General features: G+C 32.3%; 1 protein-coding gene across 4 annotated transcripts in view; it reads right to left on the reverse strand.

Annotated features, from left to right (window-relative positions):
• Positions 1 to 13,666, reverse strand: part of Slik (Sterile20-like kinase) — a 108,475-nt gene that overhangs the window by 67,974 nt on the left and 26,835 nt on the right. For 2 of the 4 annotated variants that reach the window (XM_069821674.1, XM_069821671.1), the window contains exon 8: positions 2,664 to 2,710. The exons of the other annotated variants lie outside the window; for them this stretch is intronic. In XM_069821674.1, the coding sequence (XP_069677775.1) occupies positions 2,664 to 2,710 (47 nt within the window). The remainder of the gene's footprint in view (positions 1 to 2,663; positions 2,711 to 13,666) is intronic. 4 annotated transcript variants of the gene reach the window in all.

The raw sequence follows: 13,666 nt of genomic DNA on the forward strand, positions 1-13,666 counted from the left end.
AACTTGAATATTATTTATAATGCTAAAGAATGATAACATAATATAAATAACTTGAATATTATTTATATCGCTAAAGAACAATAATACAATAAAATAACTTGAACAAGGCTCGAACTCACAACCTACGAATCATTAAGCGAACACATTGCCACTGCTCTACGAGATGCAGATGTGAATAACTCCTGCTTAAACATCTTAGTTCCGAAACTGTTTCTATAAGCACAAGCATCATGTAACATCACCATTATCCGAAGTGGATATAAAAAATATTCACTGTTCACGAGTGAGGCCATTTTTTTTTTACAGGTGTACCAATGTTCAATTGTTTCATTGATTTATAACTCAAAAGATGGCTTTGATAGTGGCAATGCTTCCTTCATTTAAACTATCTATTAATTTGTTTGTTGTTGTTTGGTCAACTGTCCGAAGACAGGTCTGAACCTCACAAAATACCAACAAGCCACCACTTATAGGGCAACTAGGCCAGGAGATAATGGGGTAGGGTGCCAGTTCCTTTACCCCTCTATTAATTTAATTCGTTTAAAAGGCAGTGATTGTGATTGCCAACATTAGAACAAGACCATCAAATCTCGACTTGTCAAAGTCTCAAAAATATTGTCTATGAATAGGTCTTTTAACAAAGTTAAGCTTTACTACGAAAGTCGACTTTGGGAAGTCTTCACCCAAAGTCTCGTTTATGAATACGGCCCTTAAGAACATTTCCAACTAGCTCTATCATGAAGATAAGACTTACGATGCATTCCTCTGAGCTTGCTACAGAGTGTCTTTCGAAAACTTCACAGTGACACTACTAAGGCATGAATATTCATAATATTAAAAATATTATGTGAATTAACTTTAAACTTATATATTTCAATTAAATATTTTAATTGAGGCAGCTACATAAATTCATTCAGAAATATATCTTTCCTGTTATTTGCTTATTGTGTCTACTTCACTGACCATTTTTCAGCAAAGAACACCTAAATAATTTATGGCTTAAAGGCTTCTCATATCACAATGTTCCTATATGACCCTAAAAAAATAATGGCATATCCTGTTAACAAAATGTCATCACTATTTATAATTTCTTAAAAGTTCACTTTAAAAGATCATTTTAATTTAAAGTGACATGCTCAAGATACAAATTCAGATGGCTAAAAGTAAAAGAAGTAATAAACCAAGCCAATTATCCACACTTCCCTTATGTTAGTACAACAAACTTACTGTTTGTCTATGACATATAAATGGACACTACAAAAAATTACTTTTACTGTGGTGTACAAAATGCGAAAGTTTCTACTATGAGACTATGAGAGCCTTTATTCATAACCCATATGTCTTTCTTCTAAGGCAAAATCCCACTGAACTATGTTTTTCTATGTATGTATCTGTTGAAAAATCTAAGGAAGTAGAGAAACATTTAAGAACAGTTATCCTACAAATTCGTATTTAGCAACTTCGATACGTCTTATTGTATTTGTCAAAACTATAAAAAATGAGTTAAAATATTTATTAGATCTACATCAGATTTACTGTTATCTTTTTAAACAAGACAGCTTTGCATGGCCTAAAGAAGAAGAAATAAAATCACGAACAGTTATCTTGAGCTAGAAATGAGAATCAAATACTACTGTGTGATTTATTTAATTTTAAAATGAGAATATCATGATCAATTTCTTTAAAATTATTTACAAGAAAATTGTATTCTTACACCTTCTACTCAATACAAGTATGTAATACATACAAAAGACACACAATAGAAAAAATTATTACATTTTTGTCCTATTTCTTACATCATAAAATGGATGCCAATAATTTTCTTGGCATGATGAAATTTCTCCTTACAATTTTCAATCAAATCAACATATTCTTGGGGTTATATTTAATCCTATAGTATTCAGTTGTTATTTTTTAAGGAAAACGAAATAAAAAAAAAATATACTATGAAATACTTTTATAAAATATAAGAACTTTTAAACATTCATATTTAAACTTCAGCAGTATGAATATATCACTAGCATATAGCTGAAAACTCCAAATGCTGCTGCATTACAAAACAAACTTTATAATATCTAATGCTAAGTTCACCATAACACCTCCTTAAATATGTTAATGGTAAGATCAGTTGTTAACACCTTCAAGGGTGGGGGCACAGCTGGAATCATCATCTTCAATATTAGGCAAAATGCAAAAATGATTACCAACTTCAATCTTTTTGTGGAAGAAAAATGAACGGTAAATTTCGACTAGAATTATCATAAATCTATAACCCGGGACCTAGTTTTACTTCCCTTCCAAAATGAGTTATTGTAATCACTGAATTACTCAGGACTACCCTTAAAAATTTTGACTAGAATCATACATCTATAACCCTGAGTCCTAGCCTTACTTCCCTTCCAAAATAAGTTATTGTAAACCACTCACTTACTAAGAACTATCCTTCAAAAACCGTGTAATAACTTGGCTCTGTATTACCTGCTAAAAGTTGAATTGATAACATGTATAGAGCTGGCTATTAACCATAAGGCAAATATAATTGTACAAATAGTTACAAATTTCAGAGTCAAGCATCTACTATAACTACCTTAGTAACATAGAAGCCAACATCAATACACATACAGAGAAAACAAAGCATCACAGAAGTGCAGTAAAGAAACTTACCAATGCGTTGGTATTGCTCTCTGTGTTTTTTCTGTTTCCTACCCCTCTACATATTTGCAAGCATGAAATTAATTTACAATAGTTACACCATAATGAAACTCAGCTACCCAATCAGATGATGGAACAGTGATTTGTCCACCGTTCAAATCAGTAAGTGAAAAGGAAGTTCAATAGATATAAAAGAGGACACAGAATAAAAGCAACATTGCTATCAGTAACAGTAAAGGTGCACTCACATTAGCAACAGAAGTTTTAGAAATTCATACTAGATGGAAAAAGAATTATGAAATTTGTTCAGTTCATGTAGCACAAATTCCCTAAGCGTAAGCAATGAGTTTGTAAATATGCAAAGCAAAAAAACCAATCATAAAATAAATTCTTATCACCATAGTCTGTCAAATGAAATTAAATTTTATAATTGGCGCGATAAAGAAATATTTGTAAGAGACAATCTTCAAACAAATGCTTCTGTTTTTATGTATATAGTTATCTTTCAATCAAAATAAATAAGAACTACACTTCCTACTAGGAAGAAAGAGAGATTACAAGAAATTAATCATCAAACTCCTCTATTCTCACATATATTTTAATTAGAGGAAATATAGATGACAATTGTATTTCATAATAAGAAAGATAACTATTCGAAGTAACCCTAATTAATGGAGTATGCTTAATATTACATCATTGACGAGTTAACATATTTACTTTGCAGGAGAAATATAACACTAGAAAAAGGCAAGCTTGTTTGATAAATGAATGCAATAGTTAACTGTAAGATAAAATATCAGAATGCGTGAGTAATAACTTACACTGTCCACTTCAGGCTAAATCTGACTAAATGTATTCATAAAAACTGGAAAATTAAAATATGTTAAGTGATAAGTCAGATTTACGACTTTTATTTTTCCAGTTGTTACAATCCCTCTTACAGTAATTTGAACACTTTTTAACGTTAACCCATGCAATGCCACTATTCACATGTTCTAAAACTACATTATTTTCGCTCAAACTTCCAAGTATTAAAACTACTCGATTTATTATTCCCAAAATTGTAGGCTCTTTTCATATGAAAACTGTGCCTTGAAGCACCTACAGAAATGTTTAAGAACTACCGTTACACTATATAAGTTCAATTCTCATAAATATACAGGGCGAACAGTTGAGCTTTCTGCCATGTAAAATTCATCTTATCTGTGTGTGCCTAATCACAGATGGCTATGTTAGGATCAAGGCCACCGAGTTACAGTCCTTCATATCTGTTTTTCTTTGTATGTTGTATTACTATATTGGATTATGATTCAGTTAAAATATTTTATTCCATAAATTGTATGTTATATGGTTATAATTCGAAATGAGACAGTAGAACAAGTGAATAGTTTAAAAAACTTGGGATGTACTGTAAGTAGTGATATGAGCTGCTGCCAGGAAGTCAAAATGAGGACAGCAATGGCAAAGGAAGAATTGAAAAAGAAGCATCTTCTGTGGACCTTTGTTAAGAACTAAAAAAGAAACTAGTGAAGTTCTGTGTGTGGAGTGTCGCATTTTATGGGTCAGAAACAATGACATTGCTTCGAAGTGAAGAGAAAAGACTGGGAGCATTTGAAATGTGGATATACGTAGAGAAGAATAAAGCATGTGAAGTAAACAGACAAAATAAGAAATAAAGCTGTACTAGAAAGAGTGGATAAGAAAGAATAATGCTGAAACTGATCAGGACGAGAAAAGGAAATTTGTTGGGTCATTGGCTAAGAAGAAACTGCTTACTAAAACACACACTATAGGGAATGAATATGAGAAAAATGTTCGGTGTAGAACAAGATATCAGATGACAGACAACATTAAGATATATGAATTGTATATGGAGACTAAGAGGAAGGCAGGAAAGAGGGAAGATTGGAGAATGCAGGGTTTTCAGTGTAGGACCTGACCTTGGGCAGAAAACTATTTTTTTTTTAGTACTGACGGGTACTTCACTGTTCTTCATTCACCACTAGGAAGCCAGTTACATAGACCATTACAGGAGACTGGTCTACGCTACACCCACGATGAGATGGAGATTTGTTGGAATGCCACAGGGGAACTAAAGCTCACAGAGAAAATCCACTTGCCCAACATAAGTTATATCAGTAAATCGGGAGTACACCAGGAATTGGATCCGGCTCCACAGGATAATTCCAGCACTCTAGCCACTAGATCACTCTGGCAGCTGGGCAGAAAACTATGAAAGAATGAATATGATTCTTATGTGTTAACAGAGTCAACACGTGAAAATTCATAGATAATATTTTCATGAAGGATTCTGAGTGATGTTTCCATGTCATTAACTGCTGAATGAAACAGAAACTGTCCAAAATAAGAAGCCTACATGTTAATGTTGAGTTTTCAACGAAAATATTTGGGTAACACTACTCACACACAGAGAATTCCTCTAGAAAACTGCATAGAAATCTTTTGCCGTGAACAGAAATTCCTTACTATTCTCTATTAAATTATTAAAGAAAACAACATACAAAATTAATGTGAAGAAATATAACCTGGTGATCCTTTATGTAAAAAATGTAAAAGTATTCTCCTTACATGCCAAGAAGGTACAAGGAAGTAGATCACCAAGCTTTCGGGACCTCAGCACTAGAATGAGATGGTGTGATCGACAGCACACTTTGAAAAGACCAAGAAGTACTCAATTTCACAAAGACTTAGTGGACACCAAAGAAATTTTGGCAACACGAAAAATTCCGTCAGTGCCTGGGATTGAACTCAACAGCTTCCAATCCACAAACAGCTGCTCTACCAATTGAGTTACCCAGCTGCCGATCCTGTATGTAGATGTCGACTTTGTGAGCGGGTTCTATCTAAGAAGCATGATGGATAAATAGATTCTAATCTTCTCCTGTGTTCAGATGAGGCTTGTTTCTTCTTCTAAGGTTATGCAATTTCTTATAGAGGTGCCAATAAGTTCGGAAAAAAAGGTGAGCAGTTCCAGCACCTCCTTGGTTAATTTTAGCGAGTAACTGTTTTTAATGTTTATTTTTAGTATACTAATCTGTAAACTGATTGATGCTGTTTATATTTGGAACACTGAATAGTTCCCATAATCAATGAGCAGAAGTACACTTGCCAACAAGATGAAGCCAGCCGGTGACAAAATTCTCAACTGTTCACTCTGTATTATGTGTGTATAACTAATACTTCTAAAAACGAATTTTAATAACATTCATCATAATTTTACTACCCAACACAACTTAGAAGTGCTACCAACTAATGTCAAAGCCAACATGTATGATGTCTAGAGCCCGGATTTTCATGCAACTCTATATTTTTATATAAGCTTGTTACATTTCTCAAACTTTGCAAATATTCGTTTTATGACTTTTCAATTCCAAATAACAGTACTTTTCGCGTGCATGTTTGCATGTTTTGGATTTTTTTGGGAGTAAAGTCATGCATAATGCATATTTTGAAGATTTCAGATTTAATAGAACATATTTAGACATTTATATTGCATATAATGTATAGTCCATATTGTATCCTCTGCAATACCTTGGAAGTCATGAACGCTGAGCACTTAAATTTGCTCATCACTCTCAGCTAGATACTGGAAGGTCAGAGAAAAAATGATGAATTTCTAAACTATTTACCTTTCAGTTGTACTCTTGCAATTGTCTTTGTATATTCTCTGTTTCGTTTGCTTTTGGTCATTGTAAGGTTAATGACATTTGTAAATACTTCTACATTACATAAATTAATAATGTCCTTTTTTCTGGCTTTAGTGCCTTTTATGAATGTTGCTTCGTAGAATCTGGTATTTTCACATTATTTGTTCATTGAGAATAAAAATAAATAAATAAAGCTACCGGTAATACGATTTCATGGCATCGTACCTGATAACTAATCTTTGGACTTTCCACTAAATCCTCCTTTTGTTAGACTGAAATTGAGGATGTCACCCGAATAAGGGCATATAGAGCAAAATGTAGTTCTGATATAAACTAATTTCAATGTTTGTCAGCTGTCAGGTTTATCATAGTTGTGTCGAAAAAGTTTTTCTTCGCTGTTAATTTATACTTTTTCGACACAACTATGATCAACCTGACAGCTGACAAACATTGAAATTAGTTTATATCAGAATTACAATTTTCTCTATACGCCCTTATTCAAGTGACGTCCTCAATTTCCAACCCCAAACTCTCACTCATTACAAGCGAGAGGTCAAAATATTGAAAGAAATGAAGGCAGAAGTAGCATGCCTGCAAACTGCAATTTAGTATACTTTTGTGTCTAATTGTGAAGTGTTGCTACAGGTCCTGTTAGAACTGCAAGAAGAGATCTTGTGTCAAAATGGATTAAAGAAAAGAAATTTATAAAGACTGACAGTGATGTAATTTATTGTGATTGTTGTAATAAAGACACAAGCAGGCCTCTACTTGTGTATTTTGGGGTGCGATAGTGTTGTGGTTAAGGCGTAACGCTGCAAAGTTGGAAGGCCACGGGTTTGATTCCCAATGAGGTCATGGTCTTGCGAAAATGCAATTCGAACTCACTTTGTCTCAAATTTCTTAGCTTAAGTATGCACCTGTCACTTCTCGTAACGTAGAAAGATAATTTTCTAAGAAATTAGTTGTAATACGTTGTTTAAAAATAAATAAGAATGTAATACAATGTAGAACTCAATTTTGATAGTGCATATTTTTACCTTTTTCTCTCTTCACTGTGCATGTTTTGTCATATGATAGTGCATGAATGCATGTTTTAAGATTTGATAGTGCATGGAAATCCGGGCTCTAATGATGTCACATTGTTGTAGAAGCAAGTACAGTTCCATTTAAATTTTCTATTCTGCTCCACAAGCTTCAATGTAATACAGGAAATATTACATGTTAGGCATTTTTAACATACAAATATGAAATATTCACTCACATAAAGTCACTGCTCTAGTATTTTAAATAAAATTTATTTAGTGTATTTTTGAGTGCAGATATTAAACATTACATCAGAATGTAAACTCCAACGGAATTCTTGGAGAGTATCTGAAATTGAAAGAATCTTAAAGAGTTTATAAATGTTGTTTATATGTAACGATAAGGTGGCAACAAATCTACTGAAAATTCATTCTTCTTAGTTTGTTTATAATGGGATGTTTTTCAATAGCTCTGCAAATATTTTTTACTCACCATCATCAAAAACAGCTTTGTTTCCACATAAAATTTCCACTGCACAAAAACCGAAGTTTGCTTCTAAAGTTTCAGTACCATGAAGATAATACAATTTATTACCATCGACATAAGAATAAACAAAACTAGAACAGCGTATTGAAGCCATATGTTTCTTGGTGTGTTAGGTAGCATATTGATAATTACATTTTTGTCTGCTCTGTGTTCGAAAAGTGATTTTTTTTCTACAGTTTCCATACAAAATACTTAAATCCATTAACAATTTCCTATCACATGAATGAAAACAGAACATAAATTTTCTCATTCTACTCCCAATTAATATTTTGTCTCTGAAGAAACATGTTTTCAGATGCTTGTAACAGCATCTTATTTAGCCAACATAAGGTAAGAAAATATGAGTTATACACACATGTACACACTTAAGCATATCACTACAAAAGAATACTTACACCAGAATTGGAAAAGATACTGTAGATATGTTACTAACATAGATGTTATTACATAAATCTTACAAATCTGCAATGGCATGTAGATAATACAGTCTATTAATACAATTTATGTATATTTATTACTGTTAAAGTGCAGATCCAACAAATACTTAGTATTAATATAATATTAATTTTAGAATAATGTTGATATTTTACTTATTATTCTTAACTCAATGCAAAATGACATATTATTATTATTATTATTATTATTATTAGTATTATTATTATTATTATTATTATTATTATTATTAATGATACTTTATGTTTCAGCAAGGTTCAAACAATATTTATTTAAGAAACTATTTGTATCTTTATTGTTGTATCACGAGCTGCAAATAACCAACATGTTTAAAGTTAACAATATATCAATCAAAATTAAGCAGATAAGAAAGAATAATGGTGTTAAATACTGCATGCTTATTAATGTAATGATTAAGAATTTATAGTTCTGAGCCAATGTTTTGAGAATTCTGTATTACAGTGTATTATAGCCTATTATGAAGTATATAGATTTACTTACTTTCACATTAGTTTGTTCAATAAAATAAAATTATATATAGAGGTATCCATTGTAATACCTAAGAAAGAAAACTGATATAGAAAAGTTGTATATTTTTATTGTTTACTGTCTGAAAAAATTACAAAGGTTCAAGCATTATCTTTACGAGTAAATTAAGAATCCCTGGCAATTAATCAGATTATTAATTAAATATCTGACCTCCATCATTAGGCTTTGTACACGGCCTATCATTTATTTTCTATTTGAATTTAAAAATATTTCTGTATGCTCACAAAAGCTAAAAGACGGTGGAAAGGTACTAACAGTCATTAAATGACTATACAGTGTGATTCAAAAGGTTGTGATCAAACTGAAGCTCATAGAGGAGTCGAAATATAACAATTTTCGAATAGCAACTCGTGGTCTCCAAAGTAATATTCAGTTAATACAAGACTGTAATGTCAGGAACTACAGTATGGATGCAATCATAGTTTGCAAGGAGGCAGTATGAGTTGACAGAGACTTTCAGTCTGTTACCATACACTAGTACTTGCGTATCATTTTCTAATTATATCTCATACTGTTACTCGTGCACAGAGACCAGTGGGTTGTGTGCACTGCAGTTGAACTGAAGATATACAGAACGATCCAAAAGTCGCGCACATTAAAATATAGTGTCTATATTGAGTAGTGCAGTTGGAGAGTGCTATCAGCTACTGCTAGATAGCATCATGGGTACTAACAGTAACAAACCTAGACGTCATTGTGATGTGTATGTATACACTGACACTTGCAGTAGTCCTTTGTTTATTGCTTGGCAAACATGTCGTTTTCCCACGAGCAACGAGTTTTTATTGTTGAACATTATTTTTCCAGTCGTTCTTACACATGTGTTGTAGACGAATTTCGTAGGAATTATCTGGATGTGGCAAATTCGACCATACGAGATTAATCGTCGTTTTAGGGAATATGGATCAGCACTTCTTGACAATGATGAACGTGATTGTTGATTCCAGCAGGACAGCGCCACATGTCACACATCTAATGAAACCATGCAATTTTTGCGCGAGTTTTTTGATGAGCATATCATTTCTCAAGGAGTATTAGCCCCCACGTTCCCTCGATTTGACATCCTCAGATTTCTGCCTGTAGGGTTATCTTAAAGGAAGCATATACAAAAACAGGCTGCACACTTTGGAGGAACTAAAGAGGAACATAACAACATCACTGTACGCGTGCTCAAAAAGTGGCCGCAAACATGGTAAAAAGAGTTTGTACATGCATTACTGAACGGGGCATTTTCAGCATATATTGTGAAAAATGATGTAACTCATGTGAAAACTGATGTAAGTAAACGTAAAAAATTCATCTTTATAAATATGTTGTTATTGTTTTCTAATGCCAGGCGTTTGACAATAAAGTCATTTGACCTCCTGCACTCCAATATTTTTCAAAGATATTATCATGGTCAGCCACTGAAGCACAGATTTTGAGGTGTTCCGAATCCATTTCTCGGTTTGAGTTCCACAACGGGCAGTTTGAGGACTGATATATTCCAATTCTATGCAGGTGTTTGGCCAAACAATCATGGCCCGATCTTTATAAATATGTTGTTGTTGTTTTTTAATGTCAGGCGTTTGACAATAAAGTCATTTGACCTCTTGCACTCCAATATTTTACAAAGATGTTATCATGACCAGCCAATGAAGCACAGATTTTGAGGTTCTTTATAAATATATGTGAGCGTATTATTAAGATGTGCCCGAATTTTGGATCGCTCTGTATATGAAGTCTTCGTGCTTTGTAATCTCTTTGCTAATCTTTAAATGGAATGATACACATTTTCTGAACTCCGAGACATGTACTTTATGCAAGGCACAGCTGCTGAAAATGCACACGCATATTCTTGGGGTAGGATTGGAAGAGGAGGTCCAACTGAATGGCCAGTCCACTCCCCTGATTTGATGCCTTTTGATTACTTCTTTTGGGAGCAGACATTTACGAGACATGGATGGAAGACCCAGAAACACTTTTAGCAAGGATATTTGCAGCATCTCATGTGGTTTGGGAGATATTTGGGGTATTTGGAAGAGAATGTCAAGTTCCCTTCGAACTTCAAGATGTGAATTTCATTTATGGCACAAACGCTGGACACCTGTACCGAGAACAATATCTGAACAGGAGACAATACAATGCCTGCACTGAATGTGGTGGTTGCCACTTCAAACGACTTTTGGTATAATATGACATTGTTAAGTTCATGTAATACAGTAAAACCCCGTTTTAACGTAAATCTGTAAAGTCCCAGACAAATTACCATAAGACTAATGTAATTAATTCCCGTTTTTAAGGAAACCTGCTTTAAGGAAAATGTCACTCTTAAGGAATAATTTCCAAATGAATTTTGTGATAATGAAACCTGAAATATAGACTTGACTTTCAATAGGTAATCAATAGTATTCACATATTCAACAGTGCATCTCAATCGATAGTAATACAGTGTCATGTGACGATATTATTCTTCATGGTCTTGCTTTGTGTTGCTTTCACAGAGTGACTGCTTTGCTTGCTTTGTGGAACTTGTCTCCAAGTTTTTTTTTTTTTTTTGTTACAATGGAGACTAAAACTGAATAAATCAACTGTTACACAGAAAATGGAAATAATAAAGGATGTCGAGGCTATCCTCAAATAACACTATTGGACATGGCAAAAAAAAGTATGGTTTGCCGACTACTTCATTATGGGAAATAATGAAGAAGAAAAAAGAAATTTTCAATGCTGAGTTTCAGTTTAGTTTGGATTCAACCAAATGGAAAAACATTTGAAGAGTTAGAAAATATTATAACAACATTTACTGTAAATAATAATTGTAGGATTAATTAAATAATTATGTTCGGTATAAAAAACACATGTTAGTACTAGTTATTTTAGTCTTTCCTTCCCATTTTATGTAAACTCCCTTTTAAGGAAAAAAAAAGTAATTCCTCAGCGATTCGTTAAAAAGGGGTTCCACTATATTTCCTATTTAAATGTTTGCACAAATTACTATTACTTCATTGTTATGTTGACCATCATGTAATTCCTGACATTCACAGGCTTACAATGATTTAGGATTACTTCCTAGAGTAACATTGTTCCAATCCAACCTCTCTGTAAGTGCATTCAGTTTGATCACAACCTTTTGAATTACCCTGTATGAAAGTAATAGTTGTTATAGTGTAAAGTTAAAAAATGACAATGTGAAAACTTGATCATTTATTTCTAGTGAATTCGAAATTACTAATTTTGTTCATGTTGCAACTCCTTTCTTTTCAGAGACATTGTAGCACGTTCTGAATTACTGGGACATATTATCTATTATTGCAACGACTTGTACTGAGAGCTCCTACAAACTATTTTAAGCCCAACTCACGTAGGAGTAATCATGCACCATAAAATATTTAAGGAGAATAGTAACATCAGTATTTACAAATTTACAATCATGCAGGAAGTGTTACAAATTACAATGAACACCGCTCTCATAGAACAATGGACATACAATTCCCAAAGGACATAAATTACATTTTATGAGTGTTTATCATCTAATTTTTTAATAATTTTTGTGTTATGCAAGTAAAATATCCTTATAAAATGTACCATTTACAAAACAACATGATGCATCTTTCGGAACTCTCTGTTTCTAAGAATATAATTATGCAGAAGAAAAGTATCTTTCTCTTTTGGAGAGAAATCTTATTTCAAACAATTTAGTACCGGTATACTTCACTTCCCAGCATGTGTCTGTTTTTCTTCAGTATGTCTATTTATTTAAGAGAATATACAATAAAATACTGCCAAACACTGCTTTTACACTCCTATAATTTAGGTTTCTTCTGCCAATATATATGATTCCTTCAATTCTATTATGATCCCATCAAAATTCTTACTCTGAATTTACATTAGCCATAATTCAAGTTCCCCACAATTTACGCCAGCCCCGAATTACAGTCAATGCAACTTTGTTTCCACATAAAATTGAGCTGAGCTAAGATAAATAAATTATGCACCAACTAAGACTATTTCTCATAGCATACATAATTTAAATTTGTACTATTCAATATTTATTTAGCAATGGACATTATCAATATTGTAGTATAATTCTGAGTGGACTAGTAAAACTTGTATCAAAATGAAAAAAACAATTTGAAACATCAGAAACAGAGCCCAAAAAATAAAATCAAAATAGTCTATTCATTTTAAAAACCTAATCAGTATGTTTTACTGTAATTATGTGCTTCGTTTTATTGTTCAGTTCCTAACTCGTGAGTAATGATTTACTTGTGTAATTAATTAATTAATGGTTTTTAAGGATTTTAAACTGACTTACACACGATATTATACCAAATGTAAATTTAGTTGAAAAAAAAAAAAAAACAATAACTGTGCTAAGTTTCACTACAATTGAATATTTTAGCAAAGTATGGCTCTATTTTAGAGATTAATGTGGTCTCTTTGAGACTGAAAAATATTACATAATAACTTAAAAATTTCTACTTTTTATGTACTGACAAAAAAATAAGTTATGTTAAGACCAACAAAATGTAATTATAAGATTAGATAAATATAGGCCTATTTTATGCTTTAGTTCTTACAAAGATTAATGTCGAGGTAAATTTTCAGTTTCAAATATTAAAAAATACACAACATTAATTTTTATTCTGTGAACTAATTTAGCAGATTTTTCGTGATCCTTTCAGGTATGGTGTGAATATAAAACAAAATAATGAAATCTACTTAGACTTTTACTATCGAACATTTAATTGGACACAGAATAACTGTTTTAGTTGAGTTCTAAATAAAGATTA

Source organism: Periplaneta americana, chromosome 3 (assembly GCF_040183065.1).
Source record: "Periplaneta americana isolate PAMFEO1 chromosome 3, P.americana_PAMFEO1_priV1, whole genome shotgun sequence".
Lineage (NCBI taxonomy): Eukaryota > Metazoa > Arthropoda > Insecta > Blattodea > Blattidae > Periplaneta > Periplaneta americana.